Source organism: Haliotis rufescens, unplaced genomic scaffold, assembly GCF_023055435.1.
Source record: "Haliotis rufescens isolate VD_foot unplaced genomic scaffold, xgHalRufe1.0.p SCAF_20, whole genome shotgun sequence".
Taxonomy (NCBI): Eukaryota; Metazoa; Mollusca; class Gastropoda; order Lepetellida; family Haliotidae; genus Haliotis; species Haliotis rufescens.
The window spans coordinates 20,449,824-20,477,128 of NW_025963891.1; the positions used below are offsets into that span (position 1 = coordinate 20,449,824).

Here is a 27,305-nt window from a genome sequence, read left to right on the forward strand (position 1 = left end):
AGTCCGGTCACGTGATATGCAAATTAGCTCATGGCAGCGGTGTTATGCTTAATCACCACTGCGTCGGAATGTGATGAAGAGAAACCTAAGCTGGACCTCGTCTTTAATATCGCAAAATGACGACGCGCAAAGGGAGCCGGGAGCCAGCTTAAGATGGAACCCAGCTAAATCTACGCAAACACGTGACGTCACTGGTGTTACACGTCACAATTGTCACTATGAGCCATGACGTCACAATCACGACAAAGCTGTCTGCCCGTATGGTACTAACTTGTCACGCTCTTCGAGTTTTCCGTCGTTTTGAACACCAAGATGCCTCCTAACTGGATTCTACCGGCTCGTACGAGGTAAGATTGTCTTGTTTTCAGCTGGGGGCAGTGGTATGGGCCAGTGGGTTACGTTTTCGCTCGTCAAACCGAAGACCCGCTTCGAGTTCACACATGTGAACAACGTGTGAAGCATATTGTAGGTGTCCCCCGCCGTGATAATGCTTGAAGCGGCATTAAAACCCAACTCACTCACTCTCAAACCTGATTGTATCTGTCGTTGCATATAAAGCCAAAAAAGGGCCTTTAATTGTCACATTTTTACTTAGTTCTAACAACTAATCATTATTGGGACAGAATATCAACTCAACACTTTTTGAGTCATTATGTCAAAGTAAATGTAACGGGCAAAGGAAAGTGCATACTTGAAAAACAGATTTGACCAAAACATTAACACACGTTATCAAATCGTTACTTGACTGAAAACAGTCGCCGAAACTCTGCAAAGTTAAGGTCCAAACATTACTATGATATCCATATCGAATACATCATCCCCTAATAATCACTTTGGTTTGTTTCATTTTTAGCCATCTTCAAACATGGGTGTATACTTTCTTTTGTCCGACATTTAGCTTATCACAATAAAATAATTTTCATGGTGATATCTTTATTCAAAGCGACTTTATGGTTACAAGATGACTTTATGCCATATGTCATCCCTCTTTTTATTAAACCCGCTCTGTTTCAGTACTACGACAATCTCGTCAGCTGACGTCACCTCCTACGTTTCTTTTCGTGGTGAGTATATTACACAGCAACCGACAACTGATGTTCATTTATGAATATTTGATGTATCTGAATTTTATGTTGGATGTCATTTCATATATATAATACCTCATCATTATGTAAACGTATTAAATAACTGATGGGAAATGTCCAATATCAGTCCCTCATGATGTAAAAGGTCGATCATCTTGTTACGTTTGAAATATTACATATGTGATTGTTTTCTTTCAGATGTCACGTGGTTTTGTCCAGGAAACATCTGTCTTATCACTCTCGCAATAATTGCAGGAATTGGTAGGTTATTTCTCTCTTCCTCCTCTTCTGAATCGTTTAGTACCTCAAAATCACACACTATCAAGATTTAACGCATTTCACAGTTTGTAAAGTTCCCCATTTTAATATTCACACTTTAATATTCTGTTTCAGCTGTGGTAGTCACTGTCTACGTCCTGTGGAAGGCTTTCATAAGGACACAGAAACCTGCATGGCGGACAAGCAACCGTCGTCTATCCCGCTGTGAACACGCCGAGATGGCAAGCATAGACATTCTCGATATTCTGCAGCCCAACTTCCAGCAGACAAAAACCCAAGCCTTGATTTCTGAGAAAATGGACATGGAACGAGAACTGAAGTTCAATCCTGAATATTGTGTGGACAATGGTGTGAATTGGAGCGACGTGGTTGGGGATATGGCAGGGTTGGGGGCAGAGGTGGCCCCAGAGTATCAGCTGTGTGAGGAGGGGGAGTCACGTGTCACTGTGTGGGGACTGGAGGTGATTGAGGAGGAGGAGTAGAAATGTGTTTGTATTTGTACTTACATGTAAATATGGAAAATGAAAATAATTGTGTACATTTTTAATTTTAAATCAAAATCAGTTTTGTATTATTTTGTTTGAATATATTTGTGTTTAATTAAATGAATAACATAAAACCATTTCTTGTGTTCTTTCATTGATAAAATTTCATGCTACATGCAGGATAAACATGTATACTAGCGGCACTTATTATCGTGGGTTCGAAAACCGGTCGGCCCTAATTATGTCACTAGTTTTGTCAGCACCATACCCGTGCGTGTGGGTCTTAAAAAGTTGTAGACACATAAGATCTGCACCACATGAGCTTTCTCTTCAACATCACGCTGACACGCCGTGAAATAACTGGGAAAACCGTTCAAACCAAACTCACTCACTCACAAAACCCTTCCAGCCCACCAGCGAGTGTGTGATACCTGGGTTAAAGTTGATGTATCCGCTTCTAGACACTGGGGTTGATATATGTCCAAGGCCGCTGGTTATTGAAGGACACGGGGCAACTCTTTGTACAGTATGTATGCCCCAAAAGTAAGTAAAAAATGGTGGTGGTACAGAACAGCCCCAACAGAAGGCACAGTTTTGACTGTGGCAGCTAGCGTTAGGAAATGCATGGAATGAGACAATGTGTAATTTTGGCAGAGGGAATTGTACTGGACTTGAACATTGATGATGCGTCAGATGCACCCGCTTCAAATATTGTGGACACGTCAAATGAAAATAGGAAAAGGTTCACAAATATACTCTTAAAACACAGTTGGGGGTAATGGAATATAAATATTAATACCAAGTATTAGAACAAAGATAAGTGTTGCCGACAAACATCCTATGCAAGAACAGATGTGTCTGTGAAACTTGACATCAGAACACATCCTATAGTTTGCACGTGCTACACGGAGTAGCACCACACACGTTCGTAGGGCGTCATTCCTGATTTTGACGCTTTCAAGGAAGGTCGAGTAGTCTCTGTGGACCATTATTTATGTCAATCATATTGATTCTTATCATACAGTTGTGATTCACTTGATTACATTGAGAATGTCAATGTTTGTCAGTTAACTTGCGATTCATCGTCTGCATCGCGCGGAGCGTCGAAGGCTATTGGCATGCTGGAATCTTACAGAAGTCAATACGTTCAATGTTAAGACTATGGCAATGGTACCACCAAACCCAAAATGTTGACGATCTTCCCCGTTCAGGGCGTCCCAGGTCAACGACAAGAATACGGGATCGATTGATCCGCAACCAGGCTCTAAGAAATTGAGCTCAAAGGGTGAATCAAACAGCTTCAAACTTTCGTCAGGCTACTGGAGTACGAGGTACAGGTCAGACGTTTAGAAATCGTCCACATGCAGCCCATCTCCATGCTCGACGGCCACGTGTTGTGCCGTCCCTCACCCCTTCTATATATAGACAACAGACGTCAATGATGTACACAGCGTCGACATCGTCGCTGGTCACGTCTCATGTTTTCGGATGAGTCCCAATTCACTTTGCAATGCCTTGATAGGCGTGGTCGTGTCTGGTGACGTCGAAATGAACGCCAAGCCAATGTCAACATGAGACCTCATCACATATCTGGCGGTGGATCGGTTATAACTGAGCGAACCCCACACCATATTGTGCAAGGAAGGAGTCACAAGGCAGGACTATCGGGACAACATACTGACACCCTTTACTGTCCCGTTTGCAAAGGCGTGGGGGTCGACCTGTTGTCTTTCACGTCAACGCCCGTGTTCACCGTGCACGAATCGTCAATGCTCACCTCCAGCAGCACAACATCCATAAAATACCCTGGCAAGAAATAAGCCAAGACCTTTCCCTCATTGAACACGTCTTGGACATGATAGGGAGACGTGAGAGCCAACGTCATATGCTGCCGACTACGTTGGTCGAACTTGGCCAGGTGTAGCAAGAGGAGAGGGACAGGATCCCTCAAATCGCATTTCGGGGATTCATACGCAGTTTGCGTCTTGGAGAGAATGAATGTTTGACAAATCGTAACGGGATAACGCACTACTGATCCAAAAACGTCTACTTTGAAATTTCCCATCTTATGCCTATCGTCCTTCAACATCGTTGGCGGTCATAACATCTGCTGTCATACATCACTACCCATTGTAACGCATTACAAATTCGTTCATTACTATCATACAACTATTACAACAAACTAATATCTCTTACATTCTTGGACATTTTACATTATTTCCGCGGGTCCCCTTATATTGAAAGGTCAGGTGAGGTGAAATCGTGTGTGTGTGTGTGTGAGTGTGTGTGTCTGCTTGTACTAGTCTGGACTAATGCCGATTTATAGTGCTAGCCCACTGATATACCACTGATAACTATTACTACAACTAATCTCTCTTACATTCTTGGACATTTTACGTTATTTCCGCGTATCCCCTATTTTGATTAGAGTATATATGCGGAAATACGTTCGATGTGTGCATGTATGACTGGTTGGAGCACTATTGGAAGACTTTTCTTACGGGACATTTTCGTCGTTCCCAGTAATGACATAAAGAGAGAAAAAGCTATATTAAACTATGATGGGAATGCGGTAACCGCAGCTTGAATTCATGATTCACATGTGGTAGTTACAACAGATTCTCTTTTTCTTGGTAGGTGTGTGCAGCTCAACGTCGGGTTTTGACTCCATATGGAAAAAAATTTACACACAAAGTTATACAAATAGGGTGTGCTGTGGGATGGTAAATGTCCTGTGGTGGGAGTGAAAATTCCGTTCTTAATAGTCGAAACTGTAATTATCATCTATGACAACAGTACCTAAACATTGCAAGTTTTCCTGGCATATGTGTAAAATAGTCATCATTATGTTATCCTCAAATTGTATCGTCTAATTTGTTCTCTTATCTCTCACAACAGTACATAAACATTGCAGGTCAAAACGGCAATCGCTTATCCATGATTTTCAACTTTGTCAGTGATCGCACTTCGAGGCAATCCAATCCAATCCTTTAGGGCTCAGTCACACATTCAGGATTGTTACTGCCGTCCTTGATAGGACCATTCCCGATTAAAATTCATCAAAGTCTGATCAAGATCCTGTTATTTTTGGCGGCGAGAAATTCACAAACAAACATAGATTTTTTCAGGAAGCGTCCCGATTCAACCTTTCCAGCCGAATTCGTCCCCATTATCCCGTTCTCAATCCGAATCTGATCCGATTTGCATCTTCCGCATGGTAAAAAACGACCGTATCTGTCCCGACAGCGTCACGATTCTCCCAAATGCGATCCGACAGAGATCAGACAGTGACCGGACAGGGAACTGACAAAGTCGGTTCACATTCGACAAAATCTGGACGCAATCTGGACTCAATCGACAAGAAACGGCAATGAACATTTCATGCCCGTTCATCACGACAGCGTCACGATCCACAGGACACCGTCAAGACAACACAGGACATTGTTACGATTTTGATCCGATACAGCAGAATCTGTCACGACATATTCGCGATTGTAATCCGACTAGACAAAATCGGCTGAGTTTCCCGAATGTTACGGGACTCGCCATACTGTCGGGAGTGCTTGGTCGACCTCTCTGGACTTTTCCCGATCCATAGGACTCTTTTACATACGTATACGACTGCGTTCAAACAATGATAGGACATTCATAGGACATAGGATCATTAAGGATAGTAATCCGACTTTTTTCACTTTCCGTGTCGTAGCGCTGTCTAATCTCAAACGGGAGCCATAATCGGCACTGTGTGAACCTGGCCTTATCAAAGGGAAGCTACTCTAGTCTGTTCGACGTCACGTTTGATTAGAGTCTGCGTGGCCTGTGATAACGTTACGAAATGCAGTCAAATGTCCCACCCATCGGCAAAAGCGAACAAGGTACAAGTTAGGCCAAATCCAACTGCTTTAAAGTCGGGAAAGGCCCTTAAGTCGCATAGCTCCAAGTATGGAAATTGATATGCCAACTGTCCTCGCTAAATCACTTCGTTTATGTCTCCAGGGCAATGTTGCTGCACATGTAAAAGGCTCCAGTTAGATGTAAAGGCAACAGACTCCGACAGCCTCCTCGCTAAATCTGTTTGCCTACACTTGCATGACACTTGTTAGACACTGGCTTTCGATACCATTATCTTGATAGCGATAAAAAAAAAATGTACACCAGTTATTTGTCCAGATCGTCGATAGTCAATTCTGACTGGATCGTGCATAGACGTGGTGACGCCATGTTTGTGTGCAAACACGGAAACTACGGGGTACCTCCCTGGCCTTCCATATACATTCTGAACATTTATTCGATAATGAGTCCAACTTTCTGAGAAACATGTCCATTATATGATACATCTAGGCCTACATTTCTGCCTAATTTCACAGTTACATCAGCAGCTCCTCATACGGTGGTTCTGCGCTCTCTCTCTGCGCGTCCGTCAACTCGTCATATGAAGAGACGGAACCCAGCTAAGTCCACGCAAACACGTGACGTCACTGGTGTTACACGTCACAATTGTAATCATGTTCCGTGACGTCACAATCACGACGTAGCTGTCTGCCCGTATGGTGCTAACTTATCACGCTCTTCGATCTTTCCGTCGTTGTGAACATTAAGATGCCTCCTAACTGGATTCTACCGGCTCGTACGAGGTAAGATTCACATCTTCTTTGATGTGAGCAGTGGTATTGGCCAGTGACTTAAGCGTTCGCTCGTCAGGCCGCAGTCTAGGGTTCGATTCCCGACATGGGTACAACGTGTGAAGCATGTTCTGGGTGTCCTCAGAATAATGAGTCCTGATAATGATACAAGCGACATAATCACTAGTTCACTCACTCACTCAATCTTCCTTGAAGGTATTCGACGATATATGTAAATTCTAAATATAGGTCTTTAATTGTCACATTTAACTTAAGTTAAAATTTACATTTTGATTTTATGTCAAGAGAATTAATTGCGAAAATAGAACAATATATCAACTCCAACCATTAGTGTAATTATGTCTAAATGAGCTCCAGGGAAAAATTAACCATACACTTAAAAATTCGACATGACCAAAAATTGCAAACATTATCACAACGTTACTTTGGTGACAACAGGGCAAACTTAATGCCCAAAACACAGATATGATACCCATATCAAATACATTACCTTCGAACAACCAATTGTTGTTTGTTTCAGTTTTAGCAACCATCAAACATGGGTCACCGTGTATACTTTCTTTTGCCCGACAGTTTAGCTAATCATAATAAATTATTTGCATGTAATATCCCAACATTCCCAACATGGGTACAACGTGTGATACATGTTCTGGGTGTCCTCTTGTTTTTGCTGGGGACAGTTGTACTGGCAAGTGGTTAAAGCGTTCGCTCGTCAAACCGAAGACTTGGGTTCGATTCCCAACATGGGTACAACGTGTGAAACATATTGTGGGTGTCCCCCGCCGTGATATTGCTTGAAGCGGCATTAAAACCCAACTCACACCCTCAAACCTGATGGTATCCGACTTTGCAAATAAATCCAAATAAGGGCCTTTCATTGTCACATTTAAGTTTAGGTATAATAATTTATCAGTATTGGGACAGAATATCAACACATTTGTGTTATTATGTCAAAGTAAAAGTAACGGACAAAAGAAAGGACACACTTCAAACTTGGATTTGATCAAAACATTAACAAACGTTATCAAATCGTTACGAGGCTGAAAACAATCGCTGAAACTCTGCAAAGTTAAGGTCCAAACATAACTATGATATCTATATCAAATACATCATCCCCGAATAATCATTTTTGTATTTTCAATTTTAGCCACCATCGAAATTGGGTATATACTTTGCCCGACAGTGTAGCTTATCATAATCAACTCATTTTCATGGTATTATCTTTATTCAAAACGACTTATCGTTACAAGATGACTTTATGCCATATGTCATCCCTCTTTTTATTAAACCCGCTCTGTTTCAGTACTACGACAATCTGGTCAGCTGAAGTCACCTCCTTCGTTTCTTTTCCTGGTGAGTATATTACACAATCAACCGACAACTGATTATCCTCTTTAATAACTTGATGTGTCTGAATTTTATGTTGGATGTCGTTTCATATAATGTAATACCTCACCATCTTGTACATGTACCTGAGTACTTAACGGAAACTGACCAATATCCGTCCCTCTTTATGTGAATGGTTGTACATTCTAAACACTTTGTTACCATTGAAATAGTACATGCGTGATTGTTTTCTTTCAGATGTCACGTGGATTTGCCCCGGAAAAATCTGTCTTGTCACTCTCACAGTATTAGCAGGAATTGGTAGGTTGTTTTTCTCTTCATCCGCACTGATACCTCGTGGCATGGGTGGCCCAATCGTCTGATGCGCCACAATTCGCTGTGCAGAGTTGAGTCCCTTTGGGCACACCAGAAACCTATGATCATGGGTTCGAATCCCGATTCGCTTTCCGATAGGTTTTTCAGCACCATACCCGTGCTCGTGGGTTTCACCAAATTGGTAAACGTCTGAGACCTGCATCACTTCAGGCTTTCCTCCCACATTAAACTGGCACATCGTGATGTAACTGAAATGCTGTTCAAAGCGGCGTAAAACCTCACTCACTCACTCACTCACTTTCTCACTCACTCACTCACTCACTCACTCACTCTTTGATACCTTCTATTACTTCAAAATCACGCACTATCAAGATTTAGCGCATTTCCGCATTTTCTAAACTTTCCCATAATAGGATATTGCATATTTTATATGAACATATTTCAGGAATAAACACAGATAATTTCCCGAAAGTTTACCTTAACGCTGTATATAAAGACCAACACGTTTGCCTTTTGTGCTATCCTCTGGTGTTTTAACTCTTACCTGACAGTAATACACACTTTAATATTCTGTTTCAGCTATGGTAGTCACTGTCTACTTCCTGTGGAAGACTTTCACAAGAACACAGAAACCTGCATGGCGGACAAGCAGCCGTCGTCTATCTCGCTGTGAAGACGCCGAGATAGCAAACATTGACAGTCCCGACATCCTGCAGCCCAACTTCCAGCAGACAAAAACCCAAGCCTTGATTTCTGAGAAAATGGACATGGAACGAGAACCTGAATATTGTCTGGACAATGGTGTGAATTGGAGCGACGTGGTTGGGGATATGGCAGGGTTGGGGGCAGAGGTGGCCCCAGAGTATCAGCTGTGTGAGGAGGGGGAGTCACGTGTCACTGTGTGGGGACTGGAGGTGATTGAGGAGGACGAGTAGATATATGTGTTTGTATTTGTACATACCTGTAAATATGGAAAATGAAAATAATTGTGTACATTTTTAATTTTAAATCAAAATCAGTTTTGTATTATTTTGTTTGAATATATTTGTGTTTAATTATATGAATAACATAAAACCATTTCTTGTGTTCTTTCATTGATAACATTTCATGCTACATGCAAGATACACATGTATACTAGCGGCACTGGTGGCCCAGTCATCAAAGGCGCCACAACTCCCAGTGCAGATTTTTAGAAGCCTATTATCGTGGGTTCGAATCCCGGTTGGCCCTGATTATGTCGCTAGTTTTGTCAGCAACATACCCGTGATTGTGGGTCTTACCTAAACGGTAAACGCCTAAGATCTGCATTACATCGGGTTTCTCTTCCACATCTCGCTGACACGGCGTGATATGACTGAGACAATTGTTAAAAGCAGTGTTAACCCAACTCACTCACTCATAATACCATTCCACCCTACCAACGAGTGAGTGAGTGAGTGAGTGATTCCTGGGCCAAAGTTGATGTTGTATCCGCTTCCAGACACTGGAGCTGATCAATGTCCGAGGTCCCTGGTTATTGTAGGACACCGGGTAACTCTTTAGTACAGTAGTAAGTCACCAATGGTGCTATTTCGCTGTACAGAACAACCACAACAGAAGGCACTGTATACTCATAAGTAGTTTCGACTGTGGCAGCTAGCGTTTAGGAAATGCATTGAATGATACAATGGTAACTTGGGCAGAGGGATTTGTACAGGATTTATAAAGTGATATTGCGTTAGCACCCCCTTTAATTCGTGTGGCCAAGTCAAATAAAAATAGGAAAACCTTCCATATTGTATAATCTTAAACTATATAGTGTCATGTTTTCAGATTAGTCCCAATTCACCTTGTGGTTGCTTGTACTATTGCCGCAGTGTAACATGAATACCCCTCCCTGACACAGTATACTGACTCCGAGCCGACCAGATTGTTTTAGCCCCTTATGCCGAGCGCCAGATAGGGTAACAACAACAACCATCTTTTAACATCTTTTGGTATGATGTGACCGGGGATCGAACCCCGGACCTTCGCTCTCACGGTGGATGCTCTACCACTAGACCACGGAGGCGGTCTTTTTTGAGAGAGTATATATGCGAAAATACGTTAGAAATATGCAAGTATGACGAGTCAAGGCCCAATTCATACGGGACATTCCGTCGTTCCCCGTAATGACATATAGAAAAAAAACTAATTTAAACGATGAGGGGAATGCGGTAACCGCAGCTTGAATTCATGACACACATGTGGTAGTTATAATAGATGGGTGTGTGCAACTCGACTCCGTGTTTTGACTCCATGTGGAAAGTTCAATTTTCGAACTTCTCGCAATTTCTTTTTTCTGTGTATGATTTCATAAAACAGATTAGTTTTCCAAATAGTTTGTGTGTAAATTGATTAAGAAAGTTCCGTTCTCAATCGTCGACAGCAGTATCTGAACATTGCATTTTTTCCTGGAATATGCGTAAAATAATCATCATAATGTTATCCTCAAATTTATCGTCTAATTTGTTCTCTTATCTCTGACAACAGTTCATGAACATTGCAAGTCAAAACGGCAAATGCCTACACATGATTTTCAACTTACTCAGTGCTCGCCCTTCGAGGCAATCTTTATCAAAGGGAAGCTACTCTAGTCTCTACGACGGTAAAATGAAACACGGTACAATTTAGGCCAAATTCAACTGTTATAAACTCGGGAAGGACACACACACACACACACACCTCAAAGGCACTTAGGTCCATAGGCACAGATATGATATATATATGCCAACTGTATTCGCTAAAGTGCTTCGCTTATTTCTCCAGGGCAATGTTGCTGCACATGTAAAAGACTCCAGTTAGATGGAAAGGCAACAGATCCCGATAGCGTCCTCGCTACATCTATTTGCCTACACGTGCGAGGTACTGGGTTTCTGTATCCTTCCATTATCTTGAAAGTAATAAAACAAAACGTATACCAGTTATAAGTCAAGATTGTCAATTCTGACTCGATCGCCCATAGACGTGGTGACGCCATGTTTGTTTGCAAACACTGAAACTACGGAGTACCTCCCTGGCCTTTCATATACATTCTGCACAGTAATTCGATAATGAGTCAAACGTTATGAGAAATATACCCATTACATGATACATCTAGTCCTACATTTCTGCCAAGTCACATCAGCAACCTAGTTACAATTTATGAAATATATCTCATTCGAAACGCTAAATTGAAACCGTGGATATTTTAAAGATGTCTGGTAAATTGAGATTTTATTTATTAGGGCGATTGGAAGAGATCAAAGAGGTACTAAGAATAGTTAGAAAGGTCCAATTAACAATCTGCAAAGCTAGTTTACGCGTACGGGATGTGTGAGGTAAACACAAATATCATTAGCTAAGATCAGGAAAATAAAGTTGTGATGTGCCAAATCATACAAGTAGAGGTGTGACGTACCATCAGATCAGCTATAATCTTAACCAGGGAACGCTTTGATATTAAACTATCAACAGTGTCGAAAGACATGCACTCAAAGTAAATCGCGCGTTCTGCCAGTGACAGTTTTTGCTGTAGAGTTGCCTAAATGATGGTGATGTATTTGGCACGTGTCCTATCTTCCCGGAGCACCTGGTGCATGGCATGATATGGAAGTCTTCTGATGTTTACCTGGATGTCGATGGAATATATCTCATGCATGTTAGATATAAACACATTTCAGGAAAGTAGCTCTGGTCGAGAACTAACGATTTGTTTCACATGTTGGTGTTTACAGTGGCTGTTATATCAACCACACAAAGTTGTCGGAGTTAGTATAAGTGAGAGTAAATATTTCTCTCCGTCAATCGCATCACCAATTTTGCACATTTTCGAAGCTGAAGCTCATTTGAATTCGCGGTCCTTTCCTCGTGCATATTGTATGAAGATGATTTATACATTGTGTGGGACATACGACCACTTGTGTATGTCCTAGTGGTATGTACCATGGAACCAATCGTCAAAGCCTTACAGTGGTACTTATATTTCACATATCTGCCGTTAAGAGAAACAAATTTCAACCAAGATAACGACAATATCACTAAAAATTGCCCTAACGAATAATTGTAAACGATCACGTCACTAGGGCTAACGGGTTGGAATTATTTCATGTCCTGCCCTATTTCTGCAATCTGTCGACCGAAAGTCGGGGTTACAGTGTATGTACAGTTGGCTCAAGAAAAAGCATACGTTCTTCCAAATTCAGGAATATTTGACTCGCCATGATCATTGCATTGCATGGCACCCAGGAGGGTCACAGATGTTACCTCCAGCATGTTTGTTTGTTTTTTTTAAGGCCAAACACATTCCAGCTTTATGACGTCGGTCTGTAAATGATCGAGTGTGGACCAGACAAGCCAGTGATTGACATCATGAGCATCGATCTGCGCATTTGGAATACGACAATACAATCAACCAAGTCTGCGAGTCTGACCAGTGACCACCCTACCCACATGGGAGTTGTACTCCTGTCTAGCAATAACTGTATAGAGGACTGCCCGTTCCATGAGTGCAACACAATAATCTACATTCGTCACCACTTGCCCCTTTCCGTAACCCGCAAGAAGACTCGTCCCCCTACCGATGAATGTCACTTGCGAAAAAACGACTTGTCCCGGAATAACACGAGCTGCTCAGGAATGAATAATACAATGACGTCCTCATCGTTTACATAGGCTGGTTCCTCGCTTTCTCTACGCGTCTATCTTTTGTCACTCTCTTACCAAGAGTTCCATGCGACCAACATGGTACCTCTGCCACAGGCCAGCGCCATGTGACGATTCGTCACATCTTTCACAGTCCATTCAAGATATTGCATATGCTTTTCATCCGTTTCCTGTTTGACAAGTCTACACATTTTCATAAACAAATGTCAAAGAATGGTTACGGTTCATTAAGAAAGTATCCTTATACGTGAAAATCTACTTGTTTTTGAGTAGTTATCCTTTGTTTACATTGGTTGTACGGCTCCACGTGCTGTCATCGAAGCCCAACGGAGAGCTAGCGATACGGTCACTTTGATGTATAAATATATATTGTCATACAACTCACTGTCGCAGTTGTAGTAGCATATCTATATAATTATGCAAAACAATATGTAAAGCGCCCCCAAATACTTGTATTTGTCCGTTCTATACTGATTTCTGTAAAAAACGGGTTTGTTTACAAACAAGAAAAAAGTCCGGTCACGTGATATGCAAATTAGCTCATGGCAGCGGTGTTATGCTGAGTCACCACTGCGTCGGAATGTGATGAAGAGAAACCTAAGCTGGACCTCGTCTTTAATATCGCAAGTTGACGACGCGCAAAGGGAGCCGGGAGCCAGCTTAAGATGGAACCCAGCTAAATCTATGCAAACACGTGACGTCACTGGTGTTACACGTCACAATTGTCACTATGAGCCATGACGTCACAATCACGACAAAGCTGTCTGCCCGTATGGTACTAACTTGTCACGCTCTTCGAGTTTTCCGTCGTTTTGAACACCAAGATGCCTCCTAACTGGATTCTACCGGCTCGTACGAGGTAAGATTGTCTTGTTTTCAGCTGGGGGCAGTGGTATGGGCCAGTGGGTTACGTTTTCGCTCGTCAAACCGAAGACCCGCTTCGAGTTCACACATGTGAACAACGTGTGAAGCATATTGTAGGTGTCCCCCGCCGTGATAATGCTTGAAGCGGCATTAAAACCCAACTCACTCACTCTCAAACCTGATGGTATCTGTCGTTGCATATAAAGCCAAAAAAGGGCCTTTAATTGTCACATTTTTACTTAGTTCTAACAACTAATCATTATTGGGACAGAATATCAACTCAACACTTTTTGAGTCATTATGTCAAAGTAAATGTAACGGGCAAAGGAAAGTGCAAACTTAAATAGTGAAAAACAGATTTGACCAAAACATTAACACATGTTATCAAATCGTTACTTGACTGAAAACAGTCGCCGAAACTCTGCCAAGTTAAGGTCCAAACATTACTATGATATCCATATCGAATACATCATCCCCTAATAATCACTTTGGTTTGTTTCATTTTTAGCCATCTTCAAACATGGGTGTATACTTTCTTTTGTCCGACATTTAGCTTATCACAATAAAATAATTTTCATGGTGATATCTTTATTCAAAGCGACTTGATGGTTACAAGATGACTTTATGCCATATGTCATCCCTCTTTTTATTAAACCCGCTCTGTTTCAGTACTACGACAATCTCGTCAGCTGACGTCACCTCCTACGTTTCTTTTCGTGGTGAGTATATTACACAGCAACCGACAACTGATGTTCATTTATGAATATTTGATGTATCTGAATTTTATGTTGGATGTCATTTCATATATATAATACCTCATCATTATGTAAACGTATTAAATTACTGATGGGAAATGTCCAATATCAGTCCCTCATGATGTAAAAGGTCGATCATCTTGTTACGTTTGAAATAGTACATATGTGATTGTTTTCTTTCAGATGTCACGTGGTTTTGTCCAGGAAACATCTGTCTTATCACTCTCGCAATAATTGCAGGAATTGGTAGGTTATTTCTCTCTTCCTCCTCTTCTGAATCGTTTAGTACCTCAAAATCACACACTATCAAGATTTAACGCATTTCACAGTTTGTAAAGTTCCCCATTTTAATATTCACACTTTAATATTCTGTTTCAGCTGTGGTAGTCACTGTCTACGTCCTGTGGAAGGCTTTCATAAGGACACAGAAACCTGCATGGCGGACAAGCAACCGTCGTCTATCCCGCTGTGAACACGCCGAGATGGCAAGCATAGACATTCTCGATATTCTGCAGCCCAACTTCCAGCAGACAAAAACCCAAGCCTTGATTTCTGAGAAAATGGACATGGAACGAGAACTGAAGTTCAATCCTGAATATTGTGTGGACAATGGTGTGAATTGGAGCGACGTGGTTGGGGATATGGCAGGGTTGGGGGCAGAGGTGGCCCCAGAGTATCAGCTGTGTGAGGAGGGGGAGTCACGTGTCACTGTGTGGGGACTGGAGGTGATTGAGGAGGAGGAGTAGAAATGTGTTTGTATTTGTACTTACATGTAAATATGGAAAATGAAAATAATTGTGTACATTTTTAATTTTAAATCAAAATCAGTTTTGTATTATTTTGTTTGAATATATTTGTGTTTAATTAAATTAATAACATAAAACCATTTCTTGTGTTCTTTCATTGATAACATTTCATGCTACATGCAGGATAAACATGTATACTGGCGGCACTTATTATCGTGGGTTCGAAAACCGGTCGGCCCTAATTATGTCACTAGTTTTGTCAGCACCATACCCGTGCGTGTGGGTCTTAAAAAGTTGTAAACACATAAGATCTGCACCACATGAGGTTTCTCTACCACATCACGCTGACACGCCGTGAAATGACTGGGAAAACCGTTCAAACCAAACTCACTCACTCACAGAACCCTTCCAGCCCACCAGCGAGTATGTGATACCTGGGTTAAAGTTGATGTATCCGCTTCTAGACACTGGGGTTGATATATGTCCAAGGCCGCTGGTTATTGAAGGACACGGGGCAACTCTTTGTACAGTATGTATGCCCCAAAAGTAAGTCAAAAATGGTGGTGGTACAGAACAGCCCCAACAGACGGCACAGTTTTCACTGTGGCAGCTAGTGTTTAGGAAATGCATGGAATGAGACAATGTGTGATTTTGGCAGAGGGAATTGTACTGGACTTGAACATTGATGATGCGTCAGATGCACCCACTTCAAATATTGTGGACACGTCAAATGAAAATAGGAAAAGGTTCACAAATATACTCTTAAAACACAGTTGGGGGTAATGGAATATACATATTAATACCAAGTATTAGAACAAAGATAAGTGTTGCCGACAAACATCCTATGCAAGAACAGATTTGTCTGTGAAACTTGACATCAAAACACATCCTATAGTTTGCACGTGCTACACGGAGTAGCACCACACACGTTCGTAGGGCGTCATTCCTGATTTTGACGCTTTCAAGGAAGGTCGAGTGGTCTCTGTGGACCATTATTTATGTCAATCATATTGATTCTTATCATACAGTTGTGATTCACTTGATTACATTGAAAATTTCAATGTTTGTCAGTTAACTTGCGATTCATCGTCTGCATCGCGCGGAGCGTCGAAGGCTATTGGCATGCTGGAATCTTACAGAAGTCAATACGTTCAATGTTAAGACTATGGCAATGGTACCACCAAACCCAAAATGTTGACGATCTTCCCCGTTCAGGGCGTCCCAGGTCAACGACAAGAATACGGGATCGATTGATCCGCAACCAGGCTCTAAGAAATTGAGCTCAAAGGGTGAATCAAACAGCTACAAACTTTCGTCAGGCTACTGAAATACGAGGTACGGGTCAGGCGATTAGAAATCGTCTACATGCAGCTCATCTCCATACTCGACGGCCACGTGTTGTGCCGCCCCTCACCCCTTCTATATATAGACAACAGACGTCAATGATGTACACAGCGTCGACATCGTCGCTGGTCACGTCTCATGTTTTCGGATGAGTCCCGATTCACTTTGCAATGCCTTGATAGGCGTGGTCGTGTCTGGTGACGTCGAAATGAACGCCAGTCCTAGTCTGGACTAATGCCGATTTATAGTGCTAGCCCACTAAGATACCACTGATAACTATTACTACAACTAATATCTCTTACATTCTTGGAAATTTTACGTTATTTCCGCGTATCCCCTATTTTGTTTAGAGTATATATGCGGAAATACGTTCGATGTGTGCATGTATGACTGGTTAGAGCACTATTGGAAGGCTTTTCTTACGGGACATTCCGTTGTTCCCAGTAATGACATATTCAGAGAAAAAACTATATTAAACGATGAGGGGAATGCAGTAACGGCAGCTTGAATTCATGATACACATGTGGTAGTTACAACAGATTATCTTATTCTTGGTAGGTGTGTGCAGCTCGACGTCGTGTTTTGACTCCATATGGAAAGTTCGATTCCATACAAAGTTATACAAATAGGGTGTGCTGTGGGATGGTAAATGTCCTGTGGTTGGATTGAAGACGATGAATATTACCAATTTAGGACATTTATCAATCCAAAACACACCCGCGTGATAACCTCTCTAATTTATGACCATAAATAAAGAGTTTTCCAAATGGTTTGCGCGTAAAATAGTTAAGAAAATTCCGTTCTTAATAGTCGAAACTGTAATTATCATCTATGACAACAGTACCTAAACTTTGCAAGTTTTCCTGGCATATGTGTAAAATAGTCATAATTATAATATCCTCAAATTGTATCGTCTAATTTGTTCTCTTATTAGACTCTTATCTCTCACAACAGTACATAATCATTGCAGGTCAAAACGGCAATCGCTTATCCATGATTTTCAACTTTGTCAGTGATCGCACTTCGAGGCAATCCAATCCAATCCAGTCCTTTAGGGCTCAGTCACACATTCAGGATTGTTACTGCCGTCCTTGATAGGACCATTCCCGATTAAAATTCATCAAAGTCTGATCAAGATCCTGTTATTCATGGCGGCGAGAAATTCACAAACAAACATATATTTTTCAGGAAGCGTCCCGATTCAACCGTTTCCAGCCGAATTCGTCCCCATTCTCCCGTTCTCAATCCGAATCTGATCCGATTTGCATCTTCCGCATGGTAAAAAATGGTGATTGATATCATGGCTTTACCAATAAACTAATATATGCCATGGCATTCGGACTGTAGGCAGATTAGTTTGGTTACCATGTTTTCGTGGCACAAATTATTTTGTTGCCAAATTTTGCAGTATAAATTCATGACTTCCTGTGCAGCCATTCTCAACATCAGTTGCATATAATAAACACATATACGTTTACGTGGAGTACAGGGTATGACTAGTGTACGCACAAACCCTGCATATCTGCTTATGTCATGAGCAAATTATATTTCTACATCTCTGCCTAATAACATATTTGCGTTCAGTCCATCAACAGCTCCACATGCACTCTGTGTTGAAAACATGGGAGTTGTACTCCTGTCTAGGAATAACTGTATAGAGGACTGCCCGTTCCATTAGGGAAACACAATAATCCACATTCGTTACCACTCGCCCCTTTCCGTAACTGCAAGAAGACTCGTCCCCCTATCGATGAATGTCATTTGCGAAAATACGGCTTGTCCCGGAATAACACGAGCTGGTCACGACTGAATAATGCAATGACGTCCTCATCGTTCACGTGGTCTGGTTCCTCGCTTTCTCTACGCATCTATCTTTTGTTACTCTCCTACCCAGAGTTCCATGCGACAACATGGTACCTCTGCCACAGGCCAGCGCCATGTGACGATTCGTCACATCTTTCACAGTCCATTCAAGATATTGCATAATTATGCTTTTCATCCGTTTCATGTTTGACAAGTCTACATATTTTCATAAACAAATTTCAAAGAATGGTTACGGTTCATTAAGAAAGTATCCTTGTACGTGAAAATCTACTTGTTTTTGAGTAGTTATCCTTTGTTGACATTGGTTGTACGGCTCCACGTGCTGTCATCGAAGCCCAACGGAGAGCTAGCGATACGGTCACTTTGATGTATAAATATTGTCATGCAACTCACTGTCGCAGTTGTAGTAGCATATCTATCTAATACTGCAAAACAATATGTAAAGCGCCCCCAAATACTTGTATTTGTCCGTTCTATACTGATTTCTGAAAAAGCGCGTTTGTTTACAAACAGGGAAAAGTCCGGTCACGTGATATGCAAATTAGCTTGTGGCAGCGGTGTGATGCTGAGTCACCACTGCGCCGGAGTGTGATGAAGAGATGGAACCTAAGCTGGACCGCGTCTTTAATATCGCAAAATGACGACGCGCAAAGGGAGCCGGGAGCCAGCTTAAGATGGAACCCAGCTAAGTCTACGCAAACACGTGACGTCACTGGTGTTACACGTCACAATTGTCACTATGAGCCATGACGTCACAATCACGACAAAGCTGTCTGCCCGTATGGTACTAACTTGTGACGCTCTTCGAGTTTTCTGTCGTTTTGAACACCAAGATGCCTCCTAACTGGATTCTTCCGGCTCGTACGAGGTAAGATTGTCTTGATTTTGCTTGGGGCAGTGGTATGGGCCAGTGCGCTCGTCAAACCGAAGACCCGCTTCGAGTCCCCACATGGGTACAACGTGTGAAGCATATTGTAGGTGTCCCCCGCCGTGAAGCTTGCTTGAAGCGGCATTAAAACCCAGCTCACTCACTCAGCCCTGATGGTATCAGTCGTTGCATATAAATCCAAATAAGGGCCTTTAATTGTCACATTTTTACTTAGTTTTAATAACTTATCATTATTGAGACAGAATATCAACTCAACACTTTTGGGTTATTATGTCAAAGTAAAAGTAACGGGCAAAGGAAAGTGCAAACTTAAATAGTGAAAAATAGATTTGACCAAAACATTTACAAACGTTATCAAATCGTTACATGGCTGAAAACAGTCGCCGAAACTCTGCAAAGTTAAGGTCCAAACATTACTATGATATCCATATCGAATACATCATCCCCTAATAATCACTTTGGTTTGTTTCATTTTTAGCCATCTTCAAACATGGGTGTATACTTTCTTTTGCCCGACATTTAGCTTATCACAGTAAAATTATTTTCATGATGATATCTTTATTCAAAACGACTTTATGGTTACAAGATGACTTTATGCCATATGTCATCCCTCTTTTTATTAAACCCGCTCTGTTTCAGTACTACGACACTCTCGTCAGCTGACGTCACCTCCGACGTTTCTTTTCGTGGTGAGTATATTACACAGCAACCGACATTTGATGTTCAATTATGAATATTTGATGTATCTGAATTTTATGTTGGATGTCATTTCATATATATAATACCTCATCATTATGTAAACGTATTAAATTACTGATGAGAAATGTCCAATATCAGGCCCTCTTGATGTAAAAGGTCGAACATCTTGTTACGTTTGAAATAGTACACATGTGATTGTTTTCTTTCAGATGTCACGTGGTTTTGCCCAGGAAACATCTGTCTTATCACTCTCGCAATAATTGCAGGAATTGGTAGGTTATTTCTCTCTTCCTCCTTTTCTGAATCGTTTAGTACCTCAAAATCACACACTATCAAGATTTAACGCATTTCACAGTTTGTAAAGTTTCCCATTTTAATATTCACACTTTAATATTCTGTTTCAGCTGTGGTAGTCACTGTCTACCTCCTGTGGAAGGCTTTCATAAGGACACAGAAACCTGCATGGCGGACAAGCAACCGTCGTCTATCCCGCTGTGAACACGCCGAGATGGCAAGCATAGACATTCTCGATATTCTGCAGCCCAACTTCCAGCAGACAAAAACCCAAGCCATGATTTCTGAGAAAATGGACATGGAACGAGAACTGAAGTTCAATCCTGAATATTGTGTGGACAATGGTGTGAATTGGAGCGACGTGGTTGGGGATATGGCAGGGGTGGGGGCAGAGGTGACCCCAGAGTATCAGCTGTGTGAGGAGGGGGAGTCACGTGTCACTGTGTGGGGACTGGAGGTGATTGAGGAGGAGGAGTAGATATGTGTTTGTATTTGTACATACCTGTAAATATGGAAAATGAAAATAGTTGTGTACATTTTTAATTTTAAATCAAAATCACTTTTGTATTATTTTGTTTGAATATATTTGTGTTTAATTAAATGAATAACATAAAACCGTTTCTAGTGTTCTTTCATTGATAACATTTCATGCTACTTGCAGGATACACATGTATACTAGCGGCACCTATTATCGTGGGTTCGAAAACCGGTCGGCCCTAATTATGTCGCTAGTTTTGTCAGCACCATACCCGTGCGTGTGGGTCTTAAAAAGTTGTAAACACATAAGATCTGCACCACATGAGGTTTCTCTTCAACATCACGCTGACACGCCGTGAAATGACTGGGAAAACCGTTCAAACCAAACTCACTCACTCACAGAACCCTTCCAGCCCACCAGCGACTGTGTGATACCTGGGTTAAAGTTGATGTATCCGCTTCTAGACACTGGGGTTGATATATGTCCAAGGCCGCTGGTTATTGAAGGACACGGGGCAACTCTTTGTACAGTATGTATGCCCCAAAAGTAAGTCAAAAATGGTGGTGGTACAGAACAGCCCCAACAGACGGTACAGTTTTGACTGTGGCAGCTAGCGTTTAGGAAATGCATGGAATGAGACAATGTGTGATTTTGGCAGAGGGAATTGTACTGGACTTGAACATTGATGATGCGTCAGATGCACCCGCTTTAAATATTGTGGACACGTCAAATGAAAATAGGAAAACGTTCACAAATATACTCTTAAAACACAGTTGGGGGTAATGGAATATAAATATTAATACCAGGTATTAGAACAAAGATAAGTGTTGCCGACAAACATCCTATGCAAGAACAGATTTGTCTGTGAAACTTGACATCAAAACACATCCTATAGTTTGCACGTGCTACACGGAGTAGCACCACACACGTTCGTAGGGCGTCATTCCTGATTTTGACGCTTTCAAGGAAGGTCGAGTAGTCTCTGTGGATCATTATTTATGTCAATCATATTGATTCTTATCATACAGTTGTGATTCACTTGATTACATTGAAAATTTCAATGTTTGTCAGTTAACTTGCGATTCATCGTCTGCATCGCGCGGAGCGTCGAAGGCTATTGGCATGCTGGAATCTTACAGAAGTCAATACGTTCAATGTTAAGACTATGGCAATGGTACCACCAAACCCAAAATGTTGACGATCTTCCCCGTTTAGGGCGTCCCAGGTCAACGACAAAATACGGGATCGATTGATCCGCAACCAGGCTCTAAGAAATTGAGCTCAAAGGGTGAATCAAACAGCTACAAACTTTCGTCAGGCTACTGGAGTACGAGGTACAGGTCAGACGTTTAGAAATCGTCCACATGCAGCCCATCTCCATGCTCGACGGCCACGTGTTGTGCCGTCCCTCGCCCCTTCTATATATAGACAACAGACGTCAATGATGTACACAGCGTCGACATCGTCGCTGGTCACGTCTCATGTTTTCGGATGAGTTCCGATTCACTTTGCAATGCCTTGATGGGCGTGGTCGTGTCTGGTGACGTCGAAATGAACGTCAAGCCAATGTGTACATGAGACCTCATCACATATCTGGCGGTGGATCGGTTATAACTGAGCGAACCCCACTCCATATTGTGCAAGGAAGGGTCACATGGCAGAACTATCGGGACAACATACTGACACCCTTTACTGTCTCGTTTGCAAAGGCGTGGGGGTCGACCTGTTGTCTTTCACGTCAACGCCCGTGTTCACCGTGCACGAATCGTCAATGCTCACCTCCAGCAGCACAACATCCATAAAATACCCTGGCCAGAAATGAACCTAGACCTTTCACCTCATTGAACACGTCATGGACATGATAGGGAGACGTGTGAGCCAACGTCATATGTCGAACTTGGCCAGGTGTAGCAAGAGTAGTGGGACAGGCTCCCTCAAATCGCATTTCGGAGATTCATACGCAGTTTGCGTCTTGGAGTGAATGAATGTTTGACAAATCGTAACGGAATAACGCACTACTGATCCAAAAACGTCCATCTTATGCCTATCATCCTTCAACATCGTTGGCGGTCATAACATCTGCTGTCATACTGCTGTCATACTTCACTACCCCTTGTAATGCGTTACAAATTCGTTCATTACTACCATACAACTATTACGACAAACTAATACCTCTAACATTCTTGGCCATTTTACGTTATTTCCGCGTATCCCTATTTTGTTTAGAGTTTATATGCGGAAGTATGTTAGATGTGTGCATGTATGACTGATTGGAGCACTATTGGAAGACTTTTCTTACGGGACATTCCGTCGTTCCCAGTAATGACATATAGAGAGAAAAAACTATATTAAACGATGAGGGGAATGCGCTATCCTCAGCTTGAATTCATGATTCACATGTGGTAGTTACAACAGATTTTCTTATTCTTTGTAGGTGTGTGCAGCTCGACGTCGTGTTTTGACTCCATATGGAAAGTTCGATTCCATACAAAGTTATAAAATAGGGTGTGCTGTGGGATTGTAAATGTCTTGTGGTGGGAGTGAAGGCTATGAATATTACAAATACAGGATATTTATCAGTCCAAAACACACCCGCGTAATAACCTCTCTAATTTATGACCATAAAAAATGAGTTTTCGAAATAGTTTGTGCATAAAATATTTAAGAAATTTCCGTTCCCAATAGTCGAAACTGTAATTATCATCTATGACAACAGTACCTAAACATTGCAAGTTTTCCTGGCATATGTGTAAAGTAGTCATCATTATGTTATCCTCAAATTGAATGTCTAATTCGTTCTCTTATCTCTCACAACAGTACATAATCATTGCAGGTCAAAACGGCAATCGCTTATCCATGATTTTCAACTTTGTCAGTGATCGCACTTCGAGGCAATCCAATCCAATCCAGTCCTTTAGGGCTCAGTCACACATTCAGGATTTTTACTGCCGTCCTTGATAGGACCATTCCCGATTAAAATTCATCAAAGTCTGATCAAGATCCTGTTATTCATGGCGGCGAGAAATTCACAAACAAACATATATTTTTCAGGAAGCGTCCCGATTCAACCGTTTCCAGCCGAATTCGTCCCCATTCTCCCGTTCTCAATCCGAATCTGATCCGATTTGCATCTTCTGCATGGTAAAAAATGGTGATTGATAGCATGGCTTTACCAATAAACGAATATTATGCCATGGCATTCGGACTGTAGGCAGATTAGTTTGGTTACCATGTTTTCGTGGCACCAATTATTTTGTTGACAAATTTTGCAGTATAAATTCATGACTTCCTGTGCAGCCATTCTCAACATCAGTTGCATATAATAAACACACATAATCGTTTACGTGGAGTACGGGGTATGACTAGTGTACACACAAACCCTGCATATCTGCTTATGTCATGAGAAAATTAATTTCTACATCTCTGCCTAATTTCATATTTGCGTTAAGTCCATCAACAGCTCCACATGCACTCTGTGTTGAAAACATGGGAGTTGTACTCCTGTCTAGCAATAACTCTATAGAGGACTGCCCGTTCCATTAGGGAAACACAATAATCCACATTCGTTACCACTCGTCCCTTTCCGTAACTGCAAGAAGACTCGTCCCCCTATCGATGAATGTCATTTGCGAAAATACCGCTTATCCCGGAATAACACGAGCTGGTCACGAATGCATAATGCAATGACGTCTCATCGTTCACGTTGGCTGGTTCCTCGCTTTCTCTACGCATCTATCTTTTGTCACTCTCCTACCCAGAGTTCCATGCGACCAACAAGGTACCTCTGCCACAGGCCAGCGCCATGTGACGATTCGTCACATCTTTCACAGTCCATTCAAGATATTGCATATGCTTTTCATCCGTTTCATGTTTGACAAGTCTACATATTTTCATAAACAAATTTCAAAGAATGGTTACGGTTCATTAAGAAAGTATCCTAATACGTGAAAATCTACTTGTTTTTGAGTAGTTATCCTTTAATTACATTGTTTGTACGGCTCCACGTGCTGTCATCGAAGCCCAACGGAGAGCTAGCGATACGGTCACTTTGATGTATAAATATTGTCATGCAACTCACTGTCGCAGTTTTAGTAGCATATCTATCTTATTATGCAAAACAATATGTAAAGCGCCCCCAAATACTTGTATTTGTCCGTTCTATACTGATTTCTGTAAAAAACGGGTTTGTTTACAAACAAGAGAAAAGTCCGGTCACGTGATATGTAAATTAGCTTGTGGCAGCGGTGTTATGCTGAATCACCACTGCGCCGGAGTGTGATGAAGAGATGGAACCTAAGCTGGACCTCGTCTTTAATATCGCAAGTTGACGACGCGCAAAGGGAACCGATGGCCAGCTTAAGATGGAACCCAGCTAAATCTACGCAAACACGTGACGTCACTGGTGTTACACGTCACAATTGTCACTATGAGCCATGACGTCACAATCACGACAAAGCTGTCTGCCCGTATGGTACTAACTTGTCACGCTCTTCGAGTTTTCCGTCGTTTTGAACACCAAGATGCCTCCTAACTGGATTCTACCGGCTCGTACGAGGTAAGATTGTCTTGATTTTGCTTGGGGCAGTGGTATGGGCCAGTGGTTTCAGTTTTCGCTCGTCAAACCGAAGACCCGCTTCGAGTCCCCATATGGGTACAACGTGTGAAGCATATTGTGTCTTCCCCCCCCCCCCCCCCCCCCCCCCCCCCCGTGATAATGCTTGAAGCGGCATTAAAACCCAACTCACTCACTCGACCCTGATCGTATCACTCGTTGTATATAAATCCAAATAAGGGTCTTTGATTGTCACATTTTTATTTAGTTTTGATAACTTATCATTATTGGGACAGAATATCAACTCAACACTTTGGGGTCATTATGTCAAAGTAAAAGTAACGGGCAAAGGAAAGTGCAAACTTGAAAAATAGATTTGACCAAAACATTAACACACTTTATCAAATCGTTACTTGGCTGAAAACAGTCGCCGAAACTCTGCAAAGTTAAGGTCCAAACATTACTATGATATCCATATCGAATACATCATCCCCTAATAATCACTTTGGTTTGTTTCATTTTTAGCCATCTTCAAACATGGGTGTATACTTTCTTTTGCCCGACATTTAGCTTATCACAATAAAATTATTTTCATGATGATATCTTTACTCAAAACGACTTTATGGTTACAAGATGACTTTATGCCATATGTCATCCCTCTTTTTATTAAACTCGCTCTGTTTCAGTACTACGACACTCTCGTCAGCTGACGTCACCTCCGACGTTTCTTTTCTTCGTGGTGAGTATATTACACAGCAACCGACATTTGATGTTCATTTATGAATATTTGATGTATCTGAATTTTACGTTGGATGTCATTTCATATATATAATACCTCATCATTATGTAAACGTATTAAATAACTGATGGGAAATGTCCAATATCAGTCCCTCATGATGTAAAAGGTCGAACATCTTGTTACGTTTGAAATAGTACACATGTGATTGTTTTCTTTCAGATGTCACGTGGTTTTGCCTAGGAAACATCTGTCTTATCACTCTCGCAATAACTGCAGGAATTGGTAGGTTATTTCTCTCTTCCTCCTCTTCTGAATCGTTTAGTACCTCAAAATCACACACTATCAAGATTTAACGCATTTCACAGTTTGTAAAGTTTCCCATTTTAATATTCACACTTTAATATTCTGTTTCAGCTGTGGTAGTCACTGTCTACCTCCTGTGGAAGGCTTTCATAAGGACACAGAAACCTGCATGGCGGAGAAGCAACCGTCGTCTATCCCGCTGTGAACACGCCGAGATGGCAAGCACAGACATTCTCGATATTCTGCAGCCCAACTTCCAGCAGACAAAAACCCAAGCCATGATTTCTGAGAAAATGGACATGGAACGAGAACTGAAGTTCAATCCTGAATATTGTGTGGACAATGGTGTGAATTGGAGCGACGTGGTTGGGGATATGGCAGGGGTGGGGGCAGAGGTGACCCCAGAGTATCAGCTGTGTGAGGAGGGGGAGTCACGTGTCACTGTGTGGGGACTGGAGGTGATTGAGGAGGAGGAGTAGATATGTGTTTGTATTTGTACATACCTGTAAATATGGAAAATGAAAATAGTTGTGTACATTTTTAATTTTAAATCAAAATCACTTTTGTATTATTTTGTTTGAATATATTTGTGTTTAATTAAATGAATAACATAAAACCGTTTCTAGTGTTCTTTCATTGATAACATTTCATGCTACTTGCAGGATACACATGTATACTAGCGGCACCTATTATCGTGGGTTCGAAAACCGGTCGGCCCTAATTATGTCGCTAGTTTTGTCAGCACCATACCCGTGCGTGTGGGTCTTAAAAAGTTGTAAACACATAAGATCTGCACCACATGAGGTTTCTCTTCAACATCACGCTGACACGCCGTGAAATGACTGGGAAAACCGTTCAAACCAAACTCACTCACTCACAGAACCCTTCCAGCCCACCAGCGACTGTGTGATACCTGGGTTAAAGTTGATGTATCCGCTTCTAGACACTGGGGTTGATATATGTCCAAGGCCGCTGGTTATTGAAGGACACGGGGCAACTCTT

General features: G+C 41.7%; 3 protein-coding genes across 4 annotated transcripts; all 3 read left to right on the forward strand.

Annotated features, from left to right (window-relative positions):
- Window positions 1-312: 312 nt before the first annotated feature.
- Window positions 313-1,847, forward strand: LOC124128879. Its single transcript, XM_048400718.1, has 3 exons — window positions 313-340; window positions 1,284-1,346; window positions 1,479-1,847. The coding sequence occupies exons 1-3, from the start codon at window positions 313-315 to the stop codon at window positions 1,844-1,846; spliced, it is 459 nt and encodes a 152-aa protein (XP_048256675.1). The 3' UTR covers window position 1,847.
- An 11,701-nt stretch (window positions 1,848-13,548) lies between these two features.
- Window positions 13,549-20,750, forward strand: LOC124128880. Of its 2 annotated transcripts, none has more exons than XM_048400714.1 (4): window positions 13,549-13,675; window positions 14,350-14,399; window positions 20,147-20,209; window positions 20,342-20,750. In XM_048400714.1, exons 1-4 carry the CDS (start codon window positions 13,641-13,643, stop codon window positions 20,707-20,709), a joined length of 516 nt encoding a protein of 171 aa, XP_048256671.1. In that variant the 5' UTR covers window positions 13,549-13,640; the 3' UTR covers window positions 20,710-20,750. The 2 variants fall into 2 exon arrangements, with proteins under 2 accessions (XP_048256671.1, XP_048256672.1); XM_048400715.1 differs by lacking the exon at window positions 14,350-14,399 and adding an exon at window positions 19,878-19,927.
- Window positions 20,751-25,229: 4,479 nt separating this feature from the next.
- On the forward strand, window positions 25,230-26,823 carry LOC125382654. Its single transcript, XM_048400719.1, has 4 exons — window positions 25,230-25,264; window positions 25,948-26,000; window positions 26,220-26,282; window positions 26,415-26,823. The coding sequence occupies exons 1-4, from the start codon at window positions 25,230-25,232 to the stop codon at window positions 26,780-26,782; spliced, it is 519 nt and encodes a 172-aa protein (XP_048256676.1). The 3' UTR covers window positions 26,783-26,823.
- The last annotated feature ends 482 nt before the right edge of the window (window positions 26,824-27,305 follow it).

Bases quoted from the DNA above. Each gene is read 5' to 3' on its own strand.
- LOC124128879 (XM_048400718.1), top strand. From the start codon at position 313: ATGCCTCCTAACTGGATTCTACCGGCTC. The intron at 341-1,283 runs GTACGAGGTAAG...GTTTTCTTTCAG, and splicing joins TAACTGGATTCTACCGGCTC to ATGTCACGTGGTTTTGTCCA. The intron at 1,347-1,478 runs GTAGGTTATTTC...ATTCTGTTTCAG, and splicing joins CGCAATAATTGCAGGAATTG to CTGTGGTAGTCACTGTCTAC.
- LOC124128880 (XM_048400714.1), top strand. From the start codon at position 13,641: ATGCCTCCTAACTGGATTCTACCGGCTCGTACGAG. The intron at 13,676-14,349 runs GTAAGATTGTCT...GCTCTGTTTCAG, and splicing joins ATTCTACCGGCTCGTACGAG to TACTACGACAATCTCGTCAG. The intron at 20,210-20,341 runs GTAGGTTATTTC...ATTCTGTTTCAG, and splicing joins CGCAATAATTGCAGGAATTG to CTGTGGTAGTCACTGTCTAC.
- LOC125382654 (XM_048400719.1), top strand. From the start codon at position 25,230: ATGCCTCCTAACTGGATTCTACCGGCTCGTACGAG. The intron at 26,001-26,219 runs GTGAGTATATTA...GTTTTCTTTCAG, and splicing joins CGACGTTTCTTTTCTTCGTG to ATGTCACGTGGTTTTGCCTA. The intron at 26,283-26,414 runs GTAGGTTATTTC...ATTCTGTTTCAG, and splicing joins CGCAATAACTGCAGGAATTG to CTGTGGTAGTCACTGTCTAC.